This window comes from Gopherus flavomarginatus, chromosome 4 (genome assembly GCF_025201925.1).
Source record: "Gopherus flavomarginatus isolate rGopFla2 chromosome 4, rGopFla2.mat.asm, whole genome shotgun sequence".
Lineage (NCBI taxonomy): Eukaryota > Metazoa > Chordata > Testudines > Testudinidae > Gopherus > Gopherus flavomarginatus.
In genome coordinates, this window is record NC_066620.1 from 216,435,435 (window position 1) to 216,457,851 (window position 22,417).

Genomic DNA, 22,417 nt, shown 5'->3' on the forward strand with positions numbered 1-22,417 from the left:
CCAGCCCAGGGCCCTAACAGGTGGAGTGGTCCACCACTGGGTCAGCAGGAAATCCAGCCTCAACACTCTGATCTTACACAGGTGGGAGATACCAGTCACTCCACCTCCCTTGGCCGCTTCCTGCCAAGCTTCCTGAAGCTGCAGTCCATATGCATCGGGGTCTCCGGGCTCCTCGGCGCAGGGGACTCTGACACCCACCAGTCGGCTGGGTCTCAGGATCTCCAGCTCCCACAGGCAAGGGCTGTAATGGCTCCTGGGCTGGAGCCTCCACCAAGCGTCCTCCTTGGCGCTTGCAGTCAGCCTAGACGGCAACCTGGGCGCTCTCCTTTATACTGGCACAGCCATTGGAGCGTGCCTAACAGGGTCTAAGGGGCGGGACTTCCTCCACCCATAGTGTGTGATTAACCCTTTCTCACCTAGTGGGGGGTATGCACACCCCATCACAGGACCATTCGATGATGTAGTCTGGCCTCCTGTGTGTCACCAGCCGTTCAGTTTCACCCAGTTACCCCTGTACTGAGCTAACGCATCTCCCAGAAAGGCAGCCAGGCTGTGTCTGAATTCACCAAGTGGTGGAGAATCCACCACTTCCCTTGGGAGTTTCCCGCAATGGTTAGTCACCTGCACCGTTAACAAAAGGTGAGCGGTTTCTCATTGAATTTGTCTGGCGTCAGCTTCTAGCCATTGGTTCTTGTTCTGCCTGTCTCTGCTAAAGGAAAGAGCCCTCTGGTACCTCCTATCATCTCCCTGGGACAGTCCTTAGACACTGAGATCAGGTTACCTCTCAGGCTCCCTTGGGCTCTAAATCACGCACTATGGGGTGTTTTCTCCAGCCCTGGAATCATTTTTGTGGCTCTTTTCTGTCCCCTCTGCAGTTTTTCAACATCTTTGTAAAATGTGGCCCCCAGAACTGGAGTCCATATTCCAGCGTCGGTTTCCCCACCACTGCATACCAAGGGAGACTCGCCCCCTTTGCCCCCCATAACCTCTCACTGGCGTGTCTCTGTGTTGCAGATACAGGAATGGGGCCCTTTTGACCTGGTGATTGGAGGGAGCCCATGTAATGACCTCTCCATTGTCAACCCTGCCAGGAAGGGTCTTTACGGTAGGTGTCCGAGCCGGCCACGCCTTCTCTCCTGCAGTCCCATCTAGGCTGAGGCGGGCTGTCAGCAGCTCACCCATGTCTCTTCTCTCTTCCTGCTGCCCAGAGGGCACTGGACGGCTCTTCTTTGAGTTCTACCGCCTTCTCCACGAAGCTCGGCCCAAGGAGGGTGACGACCGGCCCTTCTTCTGGCTCTTCGAGAACGTGGTGGCCATGGGGGTGAGCGACAAGCGGGACATTTCACGCTTCCTAGAGGTGAGCACTGCCGTGGAAACCTGCTGGCTCTCCCCAGTGCACATGAGGGTCGCCAGAGAGTCCTGAGCTGCCAGCAGGGTCTGGCTTTGGGTCTGGGGGGGCTTCCATAGGCTGGTACCTGTCCAACAAGTCCTCAGTGCCCAAGTGGGTGACTGAACCCTGGCATGAGGGGCAAAGAGCCTGGGCCAGCCATGTGCCCACGTGCCCTGGAGTGGTTAGCTGGGTGGGGCTCACTGAAACGTGACACCCGCCACCGAGATGGGTGGCAAAGAACCACAATGGGCAGGGGAGGGTAGATGAGCCAGGAGGATATGTCACCTCTGTTTGGCTCTGGTGCGACCTCTGCTTGACTCCCATGTCCAGTTCTGGTGCCCACAGATCCCGGGACTGTGGCGACATTGGTGAGGGGTCCGAGAAGAGCCATGAGAATGATGAAAGGGTTAGAAAAGCTGCTGCATGGAGACATTGAACTCACTAGAGCAGGTTCAGGGGTGCCTGGGTCCCGGATACCTACATGGGGACCAGTGTTTGGGAACAGGCCCATCAGGCTGGCAGAGGAAGGGCTAACAGGAGCCAGGGGCTGGCAGCTGAAGCCAGACAGATCCAGACTGGCAGTAAGGTTACGTTTTTGGCAGTGAGGGTAAATAAGCACTGGAATAATTTCCCAGGGCCGTGAGGGATTCTCCAGCAGTGGTGATTATCACTCAGTCGGGATGTTTTTCTGAACTCCCGGCTGTAGTTCTGTAAGCAACTGTGTTGGGGACGTTCTCTGACCTGTGCTGTACGGCGGTGTCAGAAATGCTGAGCCCAATAGTCCTGTCTGGCCTGAGGACTTGTGAACACCTGGGCTGGCCTGCACTTTGTAGTGGTTTGTCAAAACTTTCAGGAGTCACTGGTGGGGCAAGGAAGGAGGGGGCAACCCTATCCCCACCTGTGCCCCTTGTGGGGGTTGGCTGGATAGAAAGCGGGCTCAGTCAGGGCCACCCCTGGCCCCAGAGCTGCAAGGGAGCCACCCCCCTCCCACTCTAGGAGCCAGAGGATGCTGGAGGGAAGAGAAGTTGCCAAAGCAGGGACCTGTGGCCCTCTGGCCATTCCGAGAGCTTTCTGGACTTCCCTGCCCTCCAACCCGCCTCCTTGCCTCAGCTTCACTCCATCCATACCTGTCCCCCCTGCTGCCCTCCCCTCCGCCCTGTCCCCTTCCCTTCGCATCCAGCTAACCCCACCACCACCACCTCCGCGGCACCCGCAGGCTGTCACTGGGCTCTGTCTTCTCTGCCTAGCGTGTCTGGCAGCGCAGAGCCAGCTGGCAGAGCACCCCCACGTGTCTGGCACTGGCTGGGTCAGCTCTGCCCCGGGGTTTGGTTTAGAGGAGAAGGGGGCGGGGGCAGCTGCAGGACTGGAACCTGAACCAGCTTTTCGTCTGCTCCACTGCTGCGAGCGTTGGGTGGCTGACCCCAAGCAGTGGGGCTGGAGTTCCTGGCACCGCGTGCACCGGAGAGCTGCGGGTGATGGGCATGGTGGCGTCCGAGCCCTGGCCCTGCAGGCCGTGAGCAGTCAGCGCAGAACCTCTCTCCAGTGCCTTGCCCTGTCCCAGAGCAGGGCTGCTGAGCGCAGTGCGTGCAATGACCCGGTGTAACCACCAGAGGGCACTGGGCTCTGAACAGGAGCCTCGCTGGGAGAGGGAGGAGCGGGCAGAGCTCGGGGGAGACGCTTCCAGTAGGGAGCTCCCCCCACACACACACGCAGACTCAGGCAGGCTTCCTCCTTCCTCAGTTTCATCCCATGACCCCTAGTTCCACCCTTCCCCCTCGGCTTAACGCCCTGCCCTGCTTTTAGTCAGCGGGTCCCTGCTGCCCCGAGCCAAGGCTGACAGGTTTAGCCCTTACGCTCACCCCCGCGCCAGCCCTTGGCCCAGTTCTCTGGTTCTTCTCTGAGCTCTCTCCAGGTGGTCACTGGCTGGCTGGTAATATGCTGCGTGGAACTGAATACAGTGTCTGGAGCTCGCGATGCCTCTGTGAGTGCAGCTCTGGATTCTGTTGGCCAGATCCGCTGTGTGACTGCATAGCCAGCTCCTGCTTAATTCGCTGTCTGCTGTCAGCCCTGACTGAGAACATGGCACTCCTGATGCACAGACTCCCCCTCCCAGCTAAAGCTCTCCTGGGATATTTGCTCCTCAGACAGGCAGGTTCTTAGATCCTTGCATGTTTAAAGAGCAGTTTGTGTCCTTGCAGCACGGTTGTGTTGCAGAGCTGTCGCACCACTGCTTTGCATCACATTTCGGTTCTTACAGTGCAGTGCAGTGGCATTAGGATGCAGTGTTACAGCACTGTCATAAAGCTCCGTTAGGGGCTGTGTTACCTGTGTTGGGGGTTGCAGTGCAGGGTTACAGCACTGTTATGGAGCTATGTTCCGCTGTGATGCAGTGTTGCAATACTGTTATAGAGCTGTGTTACCTCAGTGTCATGGAACTGCTGGGAGGATGCAGTGTTACATCATTCTCTTGAAGCAGTTTTCAGGGGCTGGGATGCAATTTTACAGCACTGTCATGGAGCTCTGTTTGGATACGTGATGCAGTGTTGCAGTAATCGTATATCTTTGTTGGGTTGTGTGGTGCAGTGTGATAGCACAGTTGTAGAGCTGTGTTCGGATCTTCTATACAGTGTTGCAGCACAGTCCTGGAGCTGTGTTGGGGGCTAGGATGCAATGTTCTTTTTTGAGTGTTTGCTCGTGTCCATTCCAATATAGTTGTTTGCATGTCACGGGCACCGTTGCCAGAAGTTTTTCCTCTAGTGATATCCGTCAGGTCGACTCTGGTGGCGCCTTCCTGGCACAGTATATAGGGCCCTGCCAATCCACGGCTTCCTCAGGTCCCTCTTCTCGTCCATGAAGGTCCCTGGAATGGCTTTGTTCTTGTGCTCTGCAAGTGATACTCCTTAGTGCTTTCCTGGAAATAGATTGTAAACAAAGTGTAAAGCATTCAATTACTCGCGGTTAGCAAATAATTGGTTAGATTTGGGTACTTGTGAGCTCCCACCCTGTGGAGCTTACCACTGGGGCCCCAGGGCATGCCTCGGACCCAGGGCTTCAAACGGCCCGGCAGCTGCCTGAACTGCCTGGGAGGGGCCACGTTGCGGATAAGTGCCGGACCTGTAAGAACTTTAAAGCCCAGGATTAAGAATGAAAGAGACACTGGACTCAAATTTCTCCTAATGGAGGTGGCACTTTGCCCTTCTTCAGAGCCCAACCCGGCATCGAGCCCCTCCTCCATCAGGAGTGCCCCAGCCTCATTTAGAGAGTCTCAGCAGGGTCTGGGATCCCCAGCACCAACTATATGGCACCAACAAACTGCTCCGGCCACCAAGAAGTCAACTCTGGCCAGTTGGCACCGCTCCCCATCACTGGTGCCGAAGAAAAAGAAAAAAGTCAGACTGGGGACGATCCCCCCCTGAGGAGAGCCACAGAGAGAGAGACCCGTGCCGGCCCACTCTCAGACGCTGTTGACTGCAGCCCCAGAAAGGGGCCTATCGAGTCTGGTGCGTATGGATGCCATAAGAACGGTCGTACTGGGTCAGACCAAAGGTCCATATAGCCCAGTATCTGTCTACCAACAGTGGCCAATGCCAGGTGCCCCAGAGGGAGTGAAGCTAACAGGCAATGATCAAGTGATCTCTCTCCTGCCATCCATCTCCATCCTCTGACAAACAGAGGCTAGGGACACCATTCCTTGCCCATCCTGGCTAATAGCCATTTATGGACTTAGCCACCATGAATTTATCCAGTTCCATTTTAAACATTGTTATAGTCCTAGCCTTCACAACCTCCTCAGGTAAGGAGTTCCACAAGTTGACTGTGCGCTGCGTGAAGAAGAACTTCCTTTTATTTGTTTTAAACCTGCTGCCAATTAATGTCATTTGGTGGCACCTAGTTCTTGTATTATGGGAATAAGTAAATAACTTTTCCTTATCCACTTTCTCCACATCACTCATGATTTTATATACTTCTATCATATCCCCCCTTAGTCTCCTCTTTTCCAAGCTGAAGAGGCCTAGCCTCTTCAATCTTTCCTCATATGGGACCCTCTCCAAACCCCTAATCATTTTAGTTGCCCTTTTCTGAACCTTTTCTAGTGCCAGTATGTCTTTTTTGAGGTGAGGAGACCACATCTGTACACAGTATTTGAGATGTGGGCGTACCATGGATTTATAGAAGGGCAATAAGATATTCTCAGTCTTATTCTCTATCCCCTTTTTAATGATTCCTAACATCCTATTTGCTTATTTGACCGCCTCTGCGCACTGCATGGACATCTTCAGAGAACTATCCACGATGACTCCAAGATCTTTTTCCTGACTCATTGTAGCTAAATTAGTCCCCATCATATTGTATGTATAGTTGGGGTTATTTTTTCCAACGTGCGTTACTTTACATTTATCCACATTAAATTTCGTTTGCCATTTTGTTGCCCAATCACTTAGTTTTGTGAGATCTTTTTGAAGTTCTTCACAATCTGCTTTGGTCTTAACTATCTTGAGTAGTTTAGTATCCTCTGCAAACTTTGCCACCTCACTGTTTACCCCTTTCTCCAGATCATTTATGAATAAGTTGAATAGGATTGATCCTAGGACTGACCCTTGGGGAACACCACTAGTTACCCCTCTCCATTCTGAGAATTTACCATTAATTCCTACCCTTTGTTCCCTGTCTTTTAACCAGTTCTCAGTCCATGAAAGGACCTTCCCTTTTATCCCATGACAGCTTAATTTACGTAAGAGCCTTTGGTGAGGGACCTTGTCAAAGGCTTTCTGGAAATCTAAGTATACTATATCCACTGGATCCCCCTTGTCCACGTTTGTTGACCCTTCAAAGAACTCTAATAGATTAGTAAGACACGATTTCCCTTTACAGAAACCATGTGGACTATTGCTCAACAGTTTATGTTTTTCTATGTATCTGACAATTTTATTCTTAACTATGGTTTCGACTAATTTGCCCGGTACCGATGTTAGACTTACCGGTCTGTAATTGCCGGGATCACCTCTAGAGCCCTTTTTAAATATTGGTGTTACATTAGCTAACTTCCAGTCATTGGGTACCGGAGCCGATTTAAAGAACAGGTTACAAACCGTACTTAATAGTTCGGCAACTTCACATTTGAGTTCTTTCAGAACTCTTGGGTGAATGCCATCTAGTCCCGGTGACTTGTTAATGTTGAGTTTATCAGTTAATTCCAACACCTCCTCTAGTGACACTTCAATCTGTGACAATTCCTCAGATTTGTCACGTACAAAGGATGGCTCAGGTTTGGGAATCTCCCTAAATCCTCAGCCGTGAAGACTGAAGCAAAGAATCCATTTAGTTTCTCCACAATGACTTTATCATCTTTAAGCGCTCCTTTTGTATCTCGATCATCAAGGGGCCCCACTGGTTGTTTAGCAGGCTTCCTGCTTCTGATGTACTTAAAAAACATTTTGTTATTACCTTTGGAGTTTTTGGCTAGCCTTTCTTCAAACTCCTCTTTGGCTTTTCTCATTACACTCTTGCACTTAAGTTGGCAGTGTTTGTGCTCCTTTCTATTTGCCTCACTAGGATTTGACTTCCACTTTCTAAAGGAAGTCTTTTTATCTCTCACTGCTTCTTTTACGTGGTTGTTAAGCCATGGTGGCTCTTTTTTAGTTCTTTTACTGTGTTTCTTAATTTGGGGTATACATTGAAGTTGGGCCTCTATTATGGTGTCTTTAAAAAGGGCCCATGCAACTTACAGGGGTTTCAGTTTAGTCACTGTATCTTTTAACTTTTGTTTAACTAACCCCCTCATTTTTGTATAGTTCCGTCTTTTGAAATTAAATGCCACAGTGTTGGGCTGTTGAGATGTTCTTCCCCCCACAGGGATGTTGAATGCTATTGTATTATGGTCACTATTTCCAAGTGGTCCTGCTATAGTTACCTCTTGGACCAGCTCCTGTGCTCCACTCAGGGTTAAATCTAGAATTGCCTCTCCCCTTGCGGGTTCCCGTACCAGCTGCTCCATGAAGCAGTCATTTAAAGTATCGAGAAATTTTATCTCTGCATTTTGTCCTGAAGTGAAATGTTCCCAGTCAATATGGGGATAATTGAAATCCCCCACTATTATTGAGTTCTTAATTTTGATAGCCTCTCTAATTTCCCTTAGCATTTCATCATCACTATTACTGTCCTGGTAAAATTCAAAATGATCTGGACAAATTGGAGAAATGGTCTGAGGTAAACCAGATGAAGTTCAATAAAGACAAATGCAAAGTGCTCCACTTAGGAAGGAACAATCAGTTTCACACATACAGAATGGGAGGAGACTGTCTAGGAAGGAGTATGGCAGAAAGAGATCTAGGGGTCATAGTGGACCACAAGCTAAATATGAGTCAACAGTGTGATACTGTTGCAAAAAAAGCAAACGTGATTCTGGGATGCATTAACAGGTGTGTTGTAAACAAGACACGTGAAGTCCTTCCGCTTTACTCTGTGCTGGTTAGGCCTCAACTGGAGTATTGTGTCCAGTTCTGGGCACCGCATTTCAAGAAAGATGTGGAGAAATTGGAGAGGGTCCGGAGAAGAGAAACAAGAATGATTAAAGGTCTTGAGAACATGACCTATGAAGGAAGGCTGAAGGAATTGGGTTTGTTTAGTTTGGAAAAGAGAAGACTGAGAGGGGACATGATAGCAGTTTTCAGGTATCTAAAAGGGTGTCATCAGGAGGAGGGAAAAAACTTGTTCACCTTAGCCTCCAATGATAGAACAAGAAGCAATGGGCTTAAACTGCAGCAAGGGAGATTTAGGTTGGACATTAGGAAAAAGTTCCTAACTGTCAGGGTAGTTAAACACTGGAATAGATTGCCTAGGGAAGTTGTGGAATCTCCATCTCTGGAGATATTTAAGAGTAGGTTAGATAAATGTCTATTAGGGATGTCTAGACAGTATTTGGTCCTGCCATGAGGGCAGGGGACTGGACTCGATGACCTCTCGAGGTCCCTTCCAGTCCTAGAGTCTATGAATCTATGGTCAGGTGGTCGATAATAGATCCCTAATGTTACATTTTTATTAGAGCATGAAATTTCTATCCATAGCGATTCTATGGAACGTGGATTCGCTTAAGATTTTTACTTCATTTGAATCTACATTTTCTTTCACATATAGTGCCACTCCCCCTCCTGCATGACCTGTTCTGTCCTTCCTATATATTTTGTACCTCGGAATGATTGTATCCCATTGATTGCTCTCAGTCCACCAGGTTTCTGTGATGCCTGTTGTATCAATATCCTCCTTTATCACAAGGCACTCTAGTTCACCCATCTTATTATTTAGACTTCTAGCATTTGTGTACAAGCACTTTAAAAACTTGTCCCTGTTTATTTGTCTGCCCTTTTCTGATGTGCCAGATTCTTTTTTATGTGACTGTTTATCATCTGATCCAGCCCTTACATTATCCTCTTCCATCCTCTGCTCCTGACTAAAACCTGGAGATTCTCTATCATTAGACTCTCTCCTAAGAGAAGTCTCTGTCTGATCCACATGCTCCTCTGCAGCAGTCGGCTTTCCCCCATCTCCTAGTTTAAAAACTGCTCTACAACCTTTTTAATGTGTAGTGCCAGCAGTCTGGTTCCACTTTGGTTTAGGTGGAGCCCATCTCTCCTGTATAGGCTCCCCCCGATCCCAAAAGTTTCCCCAATTCCTAATTAACGTAAACCCCTTCTCTCTACACCATTGTCTCATCCACGCATTGAGACTCTGAAGCTCTGCCTGTCTACCTGGCCCTGCACATGGAGCTGGGAGCATTTCTGCGAATGCCACCATAGAGGTCCTGGATTTCAGTCTCTTCCCTAGCAGCTTAAATTTGGCTTCCAGGACATCTCTCCTACCCTTCCCTATGTTATTGGTCCCTACATGTACCACGACCACCGGCTCCTCCCCAGCACTACACGTAAGTCGGTCTAGATGCCTCAAGAGATCCGCAACCTTCGCACCAGGCAGGCAACATACCATATGGTTCTCTCGGTCATCACAAACCCAGCTATCTACGTTTCTAATGATCAAATCTCCCATTACTAACACCTGCCTTTCCTAGCAACTGGAGTTCCTTGCCCCGGAGAGGTAACCTCAGTGCGAGAGGCAACCCCAGCACCATCTGGAAGGAGGGTCCCAACTATGGGAAGGTTTCCCTCCGCTCCCGTTGACTGCTCTGCTTCCCTAGGCCTTTCATCCTCCTCAACAGCACAGGGGCTGTCTGACCGGAGGTGGGACAATTCTACAGTGTCCCAGAAAGCCTCATCAACATACCTCTCTGCCTCTCTTAGCTCCTCCAGTTCTGTCACCCTGGCCTCCAAAGTCCATACGTGGTCTCTGAGGGCCAGGAGTGTCTTGCACCGACTGCACACATACGCCACCCGCCTTCGGTGAGCCATAGAGGGGACTCAGCCCTGGCCATGCCAACTACACCAGAGGTATATGAAGCATCAAGAAGCCACTGTCCCTTCTAATGCCTTCCCTGAGCCAAGGCCCATCAGGGACAGCCCCGGTACCGCAGAACCCGTCCTGTGGAGGCAAGTGCCCATCTTGGGCAAGCTGACAGTGCTGGAGAGATACTGCCCAGCATCTCGCTCATCCTCTTGGGGCTCCTCTCCCCGCTGATAGCAGTCCTAACACGGATCCCAATCCCTCGACAGCGCACTCCACGAGATCGCAAGCCTCTTCAGCGGCATTCGTGGCTCCAGTCCCAATCCTGGGCAGTGACCTGGTCTTCTGTCCACACGCTCACCGTGCACTATACCATCACTCAGCAGGCCAGACATGATGCAGCTTTTCGTACAGCAGAGTCCAATCTGTCTGAGCAAAACGCCAGTCCCACCAGTTGACTGATTGCTTGGGAATCACCATGTCAATCATCATGGAATGGACATGAGCAAGCACTTGAAGAAGAAAGAAGAGTTACCTGCCTCTTGTAACAGCTGTTCTTCGAGGTGTGTTGCTCATGTTCATTCCAAGACCCACCTGCCTGCCCCCTGTCACAGTTCCGGCAAGAAACAACCGAGGAGGAAGCGGGTCGACAGGTCATAGAATAGCAGGGGTGGAAGGGACCTCAGGAGGTATCTAGTCCAACCCCCTGCTCAAAGCAGGACCAGTCCCCAACTAAATCATCCCAGCCAGCTCCCTATGTGCCATGAAGGTGCTGCTCCAGGGGCACCAGAGTCAACCCAATGGATACCACTGAGGAAAAACTTCCAGCGATGGTGCACGCAATGTGCACAACTATATTGGAATGGACCTGAGCAACACATCTCAAAGAACAACTTTTACAGAAAGGTTAGGAACTGTTTTTTACAGCATTATCACGGAGCTGGGATGCAGGGTTGCAGCATTGTCATAGCACTCTGTTCGGGTCTGTAATGCAGTACTGCAGCAATCTTGTGTAGCCTTGTTGGGGTCTGTGATCAGTGTTGCAGCACTGTCATAGAGCTGTGATGTGGGGCTAAGATGCAGTGTTAGAGCACTCCTTGTGTTTGGGGCTGGGATGCTGTGTTATAGCACTGTCATGGAGCTGTGTGTGGTTGGGGTGCAGTGTGGCAATACTGTCATGGAGCTGTGTTTGTGGCTGGGGTGCAGTGTCACAGCACTGTCAAGGAGCTGTGTTGGGGTCTGTGATGCAGTGTTTCAGCATTGTCATGGAGCTGTGTTTGTGGCTGGGATGCAGTGTCACAGCACTGTCAAGGAGCTGTGTTGGGGTCTGTGATGCAGTGTTTCAGCATTGTCATGGAGCTGTGTTTGTGGCTGGGGTGCAGTGTCACAGCACTGTCATGGAGCTGTGTTGGGGTCTGTGATGCAGTGTTTCAGCATTGTCATGAAGCTGTGTTTGTGGCTGGGGTGCAGTGTCACAGCACTGTCAAGGAGCTGTGTTGGGGTCTGTGATGCAGTGTTTCAGCATTGTCATGGAGCTGTGTTTGTGGCTGGGGTGCAGTGTCACAGCACTGTCATGGAGCTGTGTTGGGGTCTGTGATGCAGTGTTTCAGCATTGTCATGGAGCTGTGTTTGTGGCTGGGGTGCAGTGTCACAGCACTGTCATGGAGCTGTGTTGGGGTCTGTGATGCAGTGTTTCAGCCCGGTCATGGAGCTGTGTTTGTGGCTGGGTCACAGCACTGTCATGGAGCTCTGCTGAGGGCTGTGATGTAGTTTTGCAGCACTATCATAGAGGTGTGTTGGGAGCTGTTGTGCGTGGTACAGCAGTAAAAGTCATGCAGTTTTGTTGGATTTTGTGATGCACTGTTGCAGCACTATCATGGAGGTGCGTTGTGGGCTGGGATGCAGTGCTAGAGCAGTATCGTTGAGCTGTGTTGGGGATTAGGGTGCAGGTTTGCAGCACCATTGTGGAGTTGTGTTGGGCTGATGCTGTGTTGCACCACTGTCATGTGGGTGTGTTCAGGAGCTGGGATCGGGGCCAGCTCCAGACACCAGCCTACCAACCACGTGCTTGCGGTGGCACCTTGGGACGGGGCGGCACTCGGGGTTTGTTTTTGTTTTTTTTTTGGTTCTGCTGGGCGGCGCTGGGGGGAGGCAAGGCTTGGGAGGCGTGGCGCCGTGCGGGGGGGGCAGGGACTTCGGCAGTGCGGCGCTTGGCGGGGGCAGGCTTAAGCGGCACGGCACTCGGGGGGGCAGGGACTTGGGCGGCGCAACGCTTGGGGGGGCGGGGGACTTGGGCAGCGTGACACAACGCTAGGGGCTGGGACGGCGCGATGCGACACTCGGGGGGGCGGGGACTTGGGCGGCGCAGTGCGGTGCTTGGGAGGGGCAGGGACTTGGGCAGCGTGACACGACGCTTGGGGGGGACGTGGGCGATGCGACGCTCAGTGGCTGGGACAATGTGACGCGATGCTTGGGGGGCGGGGACTTGGGCGACGCGATGCTCAGGGGCTGGGGCGACGCGACGCGACACTTGGGGGCACAGGGGCTGGGGCGGCGTGACGCGACACTTGCGGGGGCTGGGGCGGCACAACGCGACATTGGGGGGGCGGGGGCTGGGGCGGCGCGACGCGACACTTGGGGAGCGGGGACTTGGGCGGTGCGATACAACACTTGGGGGGCGGGGACTTGGGTGGCGCAGTGCGGTGCTCGGGAGGGGCAGGGCCTTGGGCGGCGCGACACGACGCTTGCGGGGGACTTGGGCGATGCGACGCTTGGGGGCTGGGACAATGTGACGCGATGCTCGGGGGGCGGGGACTTGGGCGACGTGACACTCAGGAGGCGGCGCTCTTTGTTTTCACTTGGGGTGGCAAAAATGTTAGAACCAGCCCTGGCTGGGATGCAGAATTGCAGCACTGTTGTGGAGCTGCATTGCAGTCTGGGGTGCAGTCTTGATGGGTTCCCCCCAGGGTGCCATCTGGAACTGGGGTACCACTGAGCCCCCCGACCCACCAGCCAGGGTTCCCTTTGTACTGTGTGGCTGTAAGCAGCCTGCCAAGCCCTCGCCCAGGTAGGGACACACCCAGCTGCAGTACACACAGACACTGTGATCAGCTCTGCATGGGGAGGCTCAGCTAAGGAACTACCCCGCTGCTCAAGTGCACAAACCCCTCTGGAGTGTAAACCCAAAATGACACCATCTCGTGCTGCACAGGGAACTGTACAGTGTAAGCTCCTGAAATTCACCCCCTCCCTCAATGTGGAGAGAGAATATACAGCAGCTTTTGCCCCAAGTTATGACTCCCACACACTGGTGTGGGATAAAGCAAAAACTAGTTTATTAACTACAAAAGATAGATTTTAAATGGTTATAAGGGATAGCAAACAGATCAAAGCAGGTTGCCTAGCAAATAAACAAAGACACAATCTAAGCTTAATATACTAAAGAGGTTGAATATGAGTAGCAAATTCTCCCCCTAAATGATGATTCAGGCAGGCTGCAGAGATTCTTAAGGGGCCAGCTGCACTTGCTTACAGCTTAGAAACTGGAGATGTTCCTTTCACTAGCTAAAAATTCCTTCAGCCTGGGTCCAGCACTTCCCCCAGTTCAGTCCTTGTTCCGCGGGTGTTTTCAGGAGTCTTCGCTGGGTGGGGAGTCAGTGAAGAATCCCCATGATACCACTCCCCTGCCTTATGTAGCTTTTGTGTACTGCGCACGGAAACCATTTGTCTTCAAGCTTCACTCCCACGCCAGTCAATGGAAAAATACTGGTATTCCAACATGGGGGTCTAGTACCAGATGACCTGGTCACATGACCCTGTGGGGTCCTAGCAGCCATGAGCCAGAGGCTGTTTACAGCACCTGGTGGGAGATAAGCTTTTCCTAAGACCTGTTGTTTTCTCCTAATGGCCCTTTAACCTGAATGGGCCCTTCCCAGCCAGCCATCTGGACTGAGTGCATTCTGCATAGTGAGCGTTCCCCAGGAGTGAACACATTTGTAACAGATGCAGAGACAATATTCCTAACTTCAGATACAGAACTGATACACGCATACAAATAGGATAAGCACATTCAGTAAATCAGAACCTTTCCAGTGATATCTCACATGACCCATCTTGCATAAAACACATTGTAGTTGTGCCATAATCATATCCTGGTAAGATCTCTCTGAAGAAGATGAGGTGCAGTGTCACATCTCCCCCCTTAGATTCCTGCCGGAGGGTTGGTCACCGGAGGGACAAAGCGAAGGCAGTGTGCCTAATATCCTCTTTAGGTTTTGGTTGTACAACTCCCAAGTGTTCCCAAACATTGCAGTGTTCTCCGCAGGCATTTTTCCAAGGTTCTGTGCTTCCTTTTCCAGGTTGCCTGAAAACATTCTTGTGTGTAGGGTTGTTAACATAATGCAAATATCCATATATTTTAGAGTGTAGGTGTCTTGGCATTCAGCCACCAATGTCATGAGGTGATGTGCCTCAGTTTCCCCTTCCACACAGCAGTCAAAGTTTGTCATGCTTTTTCTGCTGTGCCAAGCCCTAAGCCTGTCTTCAGGCACTAGCTGAGAAACAGTATTCTTAGAGGACTTCCTTGTTACCACTCCTACCATCTTTAATTTTTTTCCCCAAAAATCATGCATGTTACACATTTTTAAAGGATTTATCATCAGCACCAAATTCTTTGTCATGACCAACAGACTGTGTATTATGAAACTTAACAGTACCAGCAAATTGGCGGCGTTTCCAAGTATGTTTATCATACCACGCCTTCCGTTCAGACTGTCTGCTTTGTTTAGTATTAATGGAGTTTTTCAACTTCTTCCTGAACCAGAGCATGTGTTCAGTCCTGCTCTTTCTTCCCTTGCAGTGATTTGGCCAGTATCCACCTCAGTAAAGGTTCTCCAAAAATGTATGTCGGAGCACTGTCATGCAGGGGCTGTGATGCAGTGTTACAGCACTGTCATGGAGCTGTGTTGGGGGCTGTGATGCAGTGTCGGAGCACTGTCATGGAGCTGTGTTGGGGGCTGTGATGCAGTGTCGGAGCACTGTCATGGAGCTGTGTTCGGGGCTGTGATGCAGTGTTACAGCACTGTCATGCAGCTGTGTTGGGGTCTGTGATGCAGTGTTACAGCACTGTCATGCAGCTGTGTTGGGGTCTGTGATGCAGTGTTACAGCACTGTCATGGAGCTGTGTTGGGGGCTGTGATGCAGTGTCGGAGCACTGTTGTGGAGCTGTGTTGGGGGCTGTGATGCAGTGTCGGAGCACTGTCGTGCAGCTGTGCTGGGGGCTGTGATGCAGTGTCGGAGCACTGTAATGGAGTTGTGTTGGGGGCTGTGATGCAGTGTCGGAGCACTGTTATGGAGCAGTGCTGAGGGTTGTGATGAAGTTCTGGAGCACTGTCATGGAGCTGTGTTGGGGGCTGTGATGCAGTGTCAGAGCACTGTCATGCAGCTGTGTTGGGAGTTGTGATGCAGTGTTACAGCACTGTCATGGAGCTGTGCTGAGGGTTGTGATGCAGTGTCAGAGCACTGTCATGCAGCTGTGTTGGGGGTTGTGATGCAGTGTTACAGCACTGTCATGGAGCTGTGCTGAGGGTTGTGATGCAGTGTCAGAGCACTGTCATGGAGTTGTGTTGGGGGCTGTGATGCAGTGTCGGAGCACTGTCATGGAGCTGTGTTGGGGGTTGGGATGCAGTGTCGGAGCACTGTCATGCAGCTGTGTTGGGGGCTGTGATGCAGTGTCGGAGCACTGTCATGCAGCTGTGTTGGGGGCTGTGATGCAGTGTCGGAGCACTGTCATGGAGCTGTGTTGGGGGTTGGGATGCAGTGTCGGAGCACTGTCATGCAGCTGTGCTGAGGGTTGTGATGCAGTGTCGGAGCACTGTCATGGAGCTGTGTTGGGGGCTGTGATGCAGTGTCGGAGCACTGTCATGGAGCTGTGTTGGGGGTTGGGATGCAGTGTCGGAGCACTGTCATGCAGCTGTGTTGGGGGCTGTGATGCAGTGTCGGAGCACTGTCATGCAGCTGTGCTGAGGGTTGTGATGCAGTGTTACAGCACTGTCATGGAGCTGTGTTGGGGGCTGTGATGCGGCGTTGGAGCACTGTTGTGGAGGTTTGTTGGGAACTGGGATTCAGGGTTACACCAAAGTCATGAAGCTGTGTTGGGAGCTGCCATGCAGTGTTCCAGCACTCACATGAAGCTGTGTTCAGTGCTTGGATGCAATGTTAGAGCATTGTTGGAGGACTGGGATGCAGTGTTACAGCAGTGTCATGCAGCTGTGTTGGGGTTTGTGATGCTGTGTTACAACACTGTCGTGGAGGTTGGAGAGGACTGGGCTGCAGTGTTACAGCACCGCTGTGGAGTGTTTGGCATGCTGTTATGGAGTGTTGCAGTGTTGTCATGGATTTGTGCAGGTGGCTGAGCTGCAGTGTTGCAACACTTGTGGAGCTATGTAGGCGGCTATGATGCAGTGTTGCTGTGGTGTCATGGAGCTTTATTGGTGGCTGGTCTGCAGTGTTACAGTACTGTCATGTAGCTGTGTTGTGGACCGTGATGCAGTGTTGCAGCACTGTCATGGATCTCTATAAGGGGCTGGGATGCACTGTTGCAGTGCCGTCATGGAGCTGTGTTGGGGGCTGGCATGCAGGACTTGGTGGTGATGGGGGACTTCAACTCTCCAAACATCTGTTGGGAAGATAACACAGCAGGGCACAGATTATCCAACAAGTTCTTGGAATGTATTGGAGACCATGTTTTATTTCAGAAGGTGAAGAAAGCTACCGGGGGAGAGGCTGTTCTAGATTTGATTTCGACAAATAGGGAGGAACTGGTTGAGAATTGGAAAGTGGAAGGCAGCTTGGGTGGGAGTGATCATGAAATGGTAGAGTTCATGATTCTAAGGAATGGTAGGAAGGAGAACAGCATAATAAGACCATGGATATCAAGAAGGCGACTTCAGCAAACTCAGGGAGTTGGTAGGTAAGATCTCATGGGAAACAAGTCTAAGGGTATGTCTGCACTATGAAATTAGGTTGGATTTATAGAAGTTGATTTTTTGGGAAGCGATTTTATACAATCGATTGTGTGTGTCTCCACTAAGTGCATTAAGTCGGTGGTGTGTGTCCACAGTACCAAGGCTAGCGTTGACTTTCAGAGTGTTGCACTGTGGGTAGCTATCCTACAGTTACTGCAGTCTCCACCACCCATTGGAATTCTGGGTTGAGCTCCCACTGCCTGATGGGGCAAAAACATTGTCTCGGATGGTTTGGGGTACATGTCGTCAGTCACCCCTCCCTCCGTGACAGCAATGGCAGACAATTGTTTCACACCTTTTTTTCCGCGCAGACGCTATACCATGGCAAGCATGCAGCCCGCTCAGCTCAGCCACCACTGTTGTGTCCTGGGTGCTGCTGGCAGCAGACGGTGCAGTAGGGCTGCAGACCATTGTCATGCTTCTGCTGCCACTCTGCTCTTCTGCGGACGCCATACCATGGCAAGCATGGAGCCCGCTCAGGTCACCGCAGCAGTTATGAGCACCGTAAACACCTCGCGCATTATCCTGCAGTATATGCAGCACCCAGAACCTGCAAAAGTAGACGAGGAGGTGAATGCAACATGGTGACGAGAGTGATGAGGACCTGGACACAGACTTCTCTCTAAGTACGGTCCCTGGCAATTTGGACATCGTGGTGGTAATGGGGCAAGTTCATGCCGTGGAACACCGATTTGGGGCCCAGGAAACAAGCACAGACTGGTGGGACCGCATAGTGTTGCAGGTCTGGGATGATTCCCAGTGGCTGCGAAACTTTCACATGTGTAAGGGCGCTTTCATGGAACTTTGTGACTTGCTTTCCCCTGCCCTGAAGCACAAGAATACTAAGATGAGCGCAGCCCTCACAGTTCACAAGCGAGTGGCGATAGCCCTGTGGAAGCTTGCAACGCCAGACAGCTACTGGTCAGTCGGGAATCAATTTGGAGTGGGCAAATCTACTGTGGGGGCTGCTGTGATCCAAGTAGCCAACGCAATCACTGAGCTGCTGCTGTCAAGGGTAGTGACACTGGGAAATGTGCAGGTCATAGTGGATGGCTTTGCTGCACTGGGATTCCCTAACTGTGGTGGGGCAGTAGACGGAACGCATATCCCTGTCTTGGGACCGGACCACCTTGGCAGCCAGTACATAAACTGAAAGGGGTACTTTTCAGTGGTGCTGCAAGCACTGGTGGATCACAAGGGACGTTTCACCAACATCAACGTGGGATGGCCGGGAAAGGTACATGATGCTCGCATCTTCAGGAACTCTGGTCTGTCTGAACGGCTGCAGCAAGGGACTTACTTTCCAAACCAGAAGATAACCATTGGGGATGTTGAAATGCCTATAGTTATCCTTGGGGACCCAGCCTACCCCTTAATACCATGGCTCATGAAGCCATACACAGGCACCCTGGACAGTAGTCAAGAGCTGTTCAATTATAGGCTGAGCAAGTGCAGAATGGTGGTAAAATGTGCATTTGGACGTTTAAAAGGGCGCTGGTGCAGTTTACTGACTCAGTTAGACCTCAGCTAAACCAATATTCCCATCTTTATTACTGCTTGCTGTGCTTTCCACAATATCTGTGAGAGTAAGGGGGAGACGTTTATGGCGGGGTGGGAGGTTGAGGCAAATCGCCTGGTCGCTGATTACATGCAGCCCGACTCCAGGGCAGTTAGAAGAGCACAGCAGGGTGTGCTGCGCATCAGAGAAGCTTTGAAAACCAGTTTCATGACTGGCCAGGCTACTGTGTGAAAGTTCTGTTTGCTTCTCCTTGCTGAAAACCCACCCCCTTTGTTCATTCTACTTCCCTGTAAGCCAACCACCCTCTCCTCCCCCCTTCGATCACCACTTGCAGTGGCAATAAAGTCGTTGTTTCAAATTCGTGCATTCTTTATTAATTAGTCACAGAAATAGGGAGATAACTGCCAAGGTAGCCCGGGAGGGGTGGTGGAGGCAGGGAGCACCAGTTAGGGTGATGAAGGAGGGGAGAAGGGAAGGAGAAGGCCACACTGCACTTCAAAACTTATTGAATGCCAGCCTTCTGTTGCTTGGGCAGTCCTCTGGGGTGGAGTGGTTGGGTGGCAGGAACCCCCCGTGTTCTTGGGTGTCTGGGTGAGGAGGCTATGGAACTTGGGGAGGAGGGCGGTTGGTTACACAGGGGCTGCAGCGGCTGTCTGTGCTCCTGCTGCCTATCCTGTACCTCAGCCATACTCCGGAGCATATCAGTTTGATCCTCCAGTTGCCTCAGCATTGCATCCTGCCTGCTCTCATCACGCTGCCACCACCGCTCCTTCTGCTCCAGCCATCTATCCTCTCGCGCATCTCTCCTGTTCTCACATTCATTTTGTGCTTTCCTGCACTCTGACATTGTCTGCCTCCACGCATTCTGCTGGGCTCTTTCAGTGCAGGAGGATTGCATGAGCTCAGAGAACATTTCATCACAAGCGCATTTTTTTCACCTTCTTATCTGCGCTAGCCTCTGGGACAGAGACAACAGGAGGAGTGTTGAAACATTTGCAGCTGTGGGAGGGAAAAAAGGGAGAGTTGGGCTGACCATTTAAAACGGGTTGGCCATTTAAAAGGAGGGACTGTGGTTTTCAGTTTAATGTACAGTACAAACCCAACTAAACCCTCTCTCATACCCAATTCTCTGGGATGATTGCTTCATTCCTTCCCTCTCTCCCCCCCACCCCCCGTGGCTAACAGCAGGGATGGTTTCTGTTCAGCCCCAGGCACACAGCCCAGCAGGAACAGCCACCTCTGAATGTCCCCTTAATAAAATTCCCCTATTTCAACCAGGTAACCATGACTGATATCACTCTCCTGAGGATAACACAGAGAGATAAAGAACGGATGTTGCTTGACTGCATTCCAGTAGCTGTACTGGCCATGAATACATCCCAAGTATTCAGGTCAAATTAATCATTAAACACGCTTGCTTTTAAACCATGTATTATATTTACAAAGGTACACTCATCACAGGTGCCTTCTCCGTCTTTAAGGTCCGGGAGCCCAGGTTGGGAGGGTATTGTCTCCAGGGTGATAAACAGTTCCTGGCTGTCGGGGAGAACGGTTTCTCTGCTTGCCTGCTGTGTGCTATCTTCAACCTCATCATCCCCAAAATCCTCGTCCCTGTTGCGTGAGACTCCCTTGCAGGAGTCCATGTACAGGGGTGGGGTAGTTGTAGGGGCACCCTCTAGAATTGCATGCAGCTCATGTGAAGTGGCATGTCTGGGGGTCTGACCCGGAGCGGCCATTTGCCTCTTTGGTTTTTTGGTAGGCTTTCCTGAGCTCCTTAAGTTTCACGCAGCACTGCTGCGGGTCCCTGTTATAGCCTCTGCCCTTCATGCCCTTGGAGATTTTTTTCAAATATTTTGGCATTTTGTCTTTTGGAATGGAGTTCTGATTCATCTCCCCATACAGCGATCAGATCCAGTACCTCCCGTTCAGTCCATGCTGGAGCTCTTTTGCAATTCTGAGACTCCATGGTCACCTCTGCTGATGAGCTCTGCATGGTCACCTGTGATGATCAGCTCGCCGCGCTGGCCAAACAGGAAATGAAATTCAAAAGTTCACGGAGCTTTTCCTGTCTACCTGGCCAGTGCATCTGAGTTGAGAGCGCTGTCCAGAGCAGTCACAGTGCAGCACTCTGAGATAGCTCCCGGAGGCCAATACCGTCAAATTGCGTCCACACTACCCCCAAATTTGACCCAGCGATGTCTATTTCAGTGCTAATCCCCTCATCGGGGAGGACTATGGAAATCGATTTTAAGACCCCTTTAAGTCGACTAAAATGGCTTCGTCGTGTGGACAGGTGCAGGGTTAAATCCATCTATTGTTGCTAAACTTGACCTAAACTTGTAGTGTAGACCAGGGCTAAGGGGAAAAACAATAGAAGACATTTGGCCTTTTTTGAAAGAAACATTATTAAGAGCACAAGAGCAAAGTATCCCCCTGCATAGGAAAGATAGGAAGTATGGTGAGAGACCACCCTGGCTTAACCGGGAGATCTTCAATGATCTACAAATCAAGAAAGAGTCCTACAAAAAGTGAAAACCAGGTCAAATTACAAAAGATTAATATAAACAATTAACACAAGGACGTAGGGACAAAATTAGAAAGGCCAAGGCACAAAACGAGATCAAACTAGCCAGAGAGATAAAGGGTAACAAGAAAACATTCTGCAAATATATTAGAAGCAAGAGGAAGACCAAGGACAGGGTAGGCCTGTTATTCAGTTGTAGGGGAAACAATAACAGGAAATGTGGAAATGGCAGAGGTGCTTAATGACTTGTTTGTTTCGGTTTTCACCAAGAAGGTTGGTGGCGATTGGACGTCTATCGTAGTGAATGCCAGTGAAAATGAGGTAGGATCAGAAGAGGCTAGAATAGGGAAAGAACAAGTCAAAAATTACAAATTAGATGTCTTCGGGGCACCAAGCCCTGATGAAATGCATCCTAGAATACTCAAGGAGCTGACTGAGGAGGTATCTGAGCCATTAGCAATTATCTTTGAGAAGTCATGGAAGACGGGAGAGATTCCATAAGACTGGAAAAGGGCAAATCTAGTGCCCATCTATGAAAAGGGAAATAAGGACAACCTAGGGAATTACAGACCAGTCAGCTTAACTTCTGTACCTGAAAAGATAATGGAGCAAATAATGAAGCAAACAATTTGCAAACATCTAGAAAAGAGGGGAGGGATGGCTCAGTGGTTTGAGCATTGACCTGCTAAACCCAGGGTTGTGAATTCAATCCCTGAGAGGGCCTCTTAGGGATCTGTGGGGAGTGGTCCTGCTTTGAGCAGGGGGTTGGATTAGATGACCTCCTGCAGTCCCTTCCAACCCTGGTATTCTATTCTGTGATAAGTAACAGTCAGTATGGATTTGTCAAAAACAAATCCTATCAAACCAACCTGATAGCTTTCTTTGACAGGGTAACAAGCCTTGTGGGTGGGGGGAAGTGGTAGACGTGGTCTGTCTTGACTTCAGTAAAGCTTTTGATATTGTTTCACATGACCTTCTCATAAACAAACTAGGGAAATGCAACCTAGATGGAGCTACTATAAGGTGGATGGAAAACTGGTCCCAGAGAGTAGTTATCGGTGGTTCACAGTCAGACTGGAAGGACATAAGTTGGATCCCACAGGGATCAGTTCTGGATCCAGTTCTGTTCAATATCTTCATCAATGATTTAGATCGGGGTAGGCAACCTATGGTACAGATGCTGAAGGCGGCACACGAGCTGCTTTTCAGTGGCACTCCCACTGCCTGGGTCCTGGCTACCAGTCTAGGGGGCTCTGCATTTTAATTTAATTTAAAATGAAGCTTCTTAAACATTTTGAAACATTATTAACTTTACATACAACAATAGTTTAGCTATATATTATAGACTTCTAGAAAGAGACCTTCTAAAAACATTAAAATGTATTACTGGCATGTGAAACCTTAAATCAGAGTGAATAAATGAAGACTCAGCCCAGCACTTCTGAAAGGTTGCTGACCCCTGGTTTAGATAATGGCATAGAGAGTATACTTACAAAGTTTGTGGACGATACCCAGCTGGGGCAAGGGGGGGTTGCGAGCGATTGGGGGATGAAATTCAACAAGGACAA

At 50.6% G+C, this 22,417-nt stretch overlaps 1 protein-coding gene across 6 annotated transcripts in view; it reads left to right on the forward strand.

The window, feature by feature from the left end:
* DNMT3A (DNA methyltransferase 3 alpha) overlaps window positions 1–22,417 on the forward strand; it is a 284,321-nt gene that overhangs the window by 254,673 nt on the left and 7,231 nt on the right. For 5 of the 6 annotated variants that reach the window (XM_050948759.1, XM_050948761.1, XM_050948762.1 and 2 more), the window contains 2 exons: window positions 1,015–1,105; window positions 1,209–1,357. In XM_050948759.1, coding sequence (XP_050804716.1) covers window positions 1,015–1,105; window positions 1,209–1,357 — 240 coding nt within the window. Of the gene's footprint in view, window positions 1–1,014; window positions 1,106–1,208; window positions 1,358–17,117; window positions 18,568–22,417 lie in introns of those variants that run through there. The other variant, XM_050948764.1, reaches the window with a different exon arrangement.